At 43.4% G+C, this 3,763-nt stretch overlaps 1 protein-coding gene across 1 annotated transcript; it reads left to right on the top strand.

Moving 5' to 3' along the window:
• Positions 1 to 372: 372 nt before the first annotated feature.
• LOC147630213 (pentatricopeptide repeat-containing protein At4g13650-like) lies at positions 373 to 3,395 on the top strand. Its single transcript, XM_086811846.1, has one exon. It carries the CDS (start codon positions 776 to 778, stop codon positions 2,849 to 2,851), a length of 2,076 nt encoding a protein of 691 aa, XP_086667972.1. The 5' UTR covers positions 373 to 775; the 3' UTR covers positions 2,852 to 3,395.
• The last annotated feature ends 368 nt before the right edge of the window (positions 3,396 to 3,763 follow it).

Raw genomic sequence — 3,763 nt, 5'->3', positions numbered from 1 at the left:
TTTTTACACCTGCCACAATCATCCTACTCCCAATCCCTGTTAAGAAGAACAGATTTGGTCCTACACAAAAGACGAATGCTCCTAGGAAACATGATAACCCAACTGCATACATGCCACAAGTAGAGAGTCAAGAGGTACATCCCTTAGGAGTCTGTTCTTCAAAATAATCTCCTTTAGTCCAAATTTTCACAACTAGTCTCATGCCCAAAGGATTTTCAATCAAAGCCAAAAATGTGTACACCGGCTACTTCTCCATTTGGTACCATCTCCTAAAGTGCAGTAGTTTTCTAAGCAATGCTTTGCACTCATACAAGAAGGTCAAACACATGTTTGATTCCAAGACCAAGTCATTTATGGGGTGTCCATCATTAACCCCCATCATGTCCTTGATGAATGAAGAGCCTGTGTTGATTAATAGGACGCGATTAATGCCCTTCCCATCATGTGAATGTGTGTGAATTTCAAGTTCTCCTTGTAGTAGCAAACCCATCTCCAGTCCTTGGAAACCCATTTTAAGTCCTTGTAATACAATCTGACCAACTGTTAAAGTTTATCATCTAGTGTGGATGTATAATACTTGGGCCGGAGCGGGGCCGATCACATTCAGTGCAGTGCAGGGTTCTATGAGGTGGTCACGTGCTGTGGATGCGTGGGCACATCTCACGGATGGGGCTTTCTTCCCCACGGATACGATACGCTTGTAATACTTTTTCCATGGGGAAGCAACATCCGGAAAGCAAGAAATGTATGTATAGAGATTGCAACCCTTGCCCACATGTGTGCACGCTGTAGGAGTATTGTGGCAGATGCTCATCATGCATTGGACAAGTGTGACCAAAAAAAGTGGAATAGGCTGATTGCCTTTCAAATCAAGCAAGGCCATACTGAGGAAGCTCTTCAGACATTCTGGCAAATGGAACAGGAAGGTGTTGAGCCGAATGAGGTTACTTTTGCAAATGTTTTTAAGGCGTGTGCCACCTTAGGTGCCTTGGAACATGGCCGGCACATCCATATGTGGGCTTATGAAAGAAAACCCAAGAAAAACAGAGTGGTGGCTAACAGCATGTTGAACATGTATGCCAAATGTGGGGAGTTAGGGGCTGCAGTCCAGTTGTTTGAAGAAATGCCCAAGAAAAATCTTGTCTCGTGGAACTCATTGATCACGGGATATGTGCAGCATGGGCACCCTACAAAGGCTTTCAACCTTTTCCATCAAATGCATTTAGAAGGCATCAAGCCCAATGAAATGACTCATGTGAGCATTCTAAAGGCCTGCACGAGCCTTGGACTTCTCGAAGATGGTCAAGTGATTCATGCCCGTATCATCAAACAAGGGGACGAAGACAATAGATTTTTGACAAATACAGTCATTGACATGTACTCCAAATGTGGGTGTATAGAAGATGCACGGCAAGTGTTCGATGAGTTGCCCATACGGGATGTGGTCACCTGGACTGCCATGATCACGGGATATGTCAATGATGGGCTTGCAGAGGAGGCTCTGAAGTTGTTTGAGCAAATGCATTGGGAAGGTGTACAGCCAAATAGATGTACCTTTGTAAGCATCCTAAATGGGTGTGCAAGCTTGGGAGACTTGGAGATGGGCAAGCGGATCCACAATCATGTTAGAAAAACGGAGTTCAAGTTTGACAACATTGTAGGCAGCACTCTTATCAACATGTATGCCAAGTGTGGGAGCATCCATGGTGCCCGAGAAGTGTTTGAAATGATGCCCAGAGAAAATGTGATTCCTTGGACAACGATGATTAGCGCACTTGTCCACCATGGCGATGACGAGTTGGCCGTAAAATTGTATGGCCGTATGAGACAAGAGAATGTGAACCCGGACGCCTCTACTTTTGTCATCATTTTGAAAGCATGGGTAGGCCTGCATCTTCTCAATGAGATCAAAGAAATACATTCTCATATAGTTCAAAGTAACTTGGAGTCTAATGTTTTTGTGGGAAGCAGCTTGGTTGACATCTATGCCAAGTGTGGAAACATAGAGGATGCACTCTTGGTGTTTAACAAAATGCCAAATCGAGATGTAGCATCCTGGACTGTTATGATTGCTGGGTACGCCCACCATGCGGAAGACAAGAAAGCTTTGAGTTTGTTTTGGCAAATGCAGACTGAAGGTGTGAAACCAAATGAGCTCACCTTTGTGACCATCCTTAATGCATGTGCAAATAGGGCATTTTTGGAAGAGGGCAGGCTGATCCACTCTTATCTTATCACGAGTGGCCTTGAGTCTCATGTTTCTGTTGGAAACACCATTATTGACCTTTATGTCAAGGGTGGGAGTATAGAAGAGGCTGGCCTGATTTTTAAGGCTATGCCAGAGCGGAACTCTGTCTCTTGGACGGCAATTATTGGAGGATATGGCCAACATGGGTGCGGAAAGGAGGCCCTTCAACTCCTGCACCAAATGCAGCTTGAAGGAGTAGTACTTGATGGTGTCACCTTCACAGGTGTTCTCTCTGCATGCAGTCATGATGGACTGGTGGAAGAGGGCTTTTATTATTTTGATTCTATGAGTCAAGATCACGGCATTACCCCAACTGAGGAGCATTACTCATGCATGGTTGACCTCCTTGGCCGGATGGGTTGCCTTCAGGAGGCAGAGGAGTTTATAAGAAGATTACCGATCGAACCTTCTGCTGTGGTGTGGAGGTCCTTGCTCAGTGCTTGTGGTATTCATGGTAGCCTAGAAATTGCACAAAAAGCTACAGCATGCATTCTTAGGTTGGAACCACAAAACACGGCAGCGTGTGTTCTGTTATCAAACATGATGTGTGCATCAACTGGCCCCTTCAAAAGATCACAGGAGGCTGAGCCTCCGACTCTATGAGATGATGGAGATCCAGATTGTAACGCTTATTATGTAGGAAAGCCTTAATCCATGAAAAGCCCACCACCCAAAGGAGACATAATAATGTGGCTATGTCGATCAATGTAATGTGACACATAAGATTATTCTTGAAGAGCTTCTAGGTCTTTAGACAAAGTGGGAGGAAAAGTCATAAGGCTGAAACCATTCTTCAGCTATTATATATCCATATCAAGAGCCATATTTTTACTTCAGGAGGCGCGAGTCGCGGATAAACGCTCAAAATATAGAAAGGTCTATGGGAAGGCTATAAGCTCAAGCCAATGGAGCTCCCGAGGATAAAATCTACTTCAAGAAGAGGAAGCATGTTAACACCTTTCCATAGTTAACACATTTTGTACATACATACTTTTTTATAAAATCTACCTCAAGAAGGGATGTTGAGATATCGAGCTTAACTAGTGTTACGGTGGACATTGATAATTTGCCTAGGTGACAGCTTCCGCACTTATGCCATTGGCATAGTTGGTGAGATTATGGTCGATATGCCGTCGGTAGATGACAAGTTGTGACTTTGGAGTACTAAAGTTATGATATAGTTATAACGTCAGCTCATATAGTCAGGTTCACACTATAGACTAACTATTTTGTATGTTGTTGTAGGAGAGTACTTTCCCTTTATGGATGTACTCTTATCTTTTAGTTATATGGTTGTAAAGAAGAGAAAAAGATAGAAGAAATTCGACCATCTATCTCTCTCTTGTGTCTTACATTCTCTTGTGTGTGTGTGTGTGTGTGTGTGTGTGTGTTTACTTGTAAGGAACTCAAGCTCTCTTTTCTATTCATTCTCTTTATGATATTAGAGTTTCGGTTCGTGTGAGAGCTAAGAAGGCAAGCAAGAGGTAAGAACAAGCAAGCAAGGAAGCAGTACAT

The sequence above is a fragment of the Cibotium barometz genome, chromosome 17 (assembly GCF_041138505.1).
Source record: "Cibotium barometz isolate CiBa-2024 chromosome 17, ASM4113850v1, whole genome shotgun sequence".
Classification (NCBI taxonomy): Eukaryota; Viridiplantae; Streptophyta; class Polypodiopsida; order Cyatheales; family Cibotiaceae; genus Cibotium; species Cibotium barometz.
The sequence above is the reverse complement of the archived record's forward strand: the minus strand, read 5'-3'. Positions and strand labels throughout refer to the sequence as shown.

What these genes read in the sequence shown, in the direction of transcription:
- LOC147630213 (XM_086811846.1), top strand. Translation starts at nt 776, where the DNA reads ATGTGTGCACGCTGTAGGAGTATTGTGGCAGATGCTCATCATGCATTG.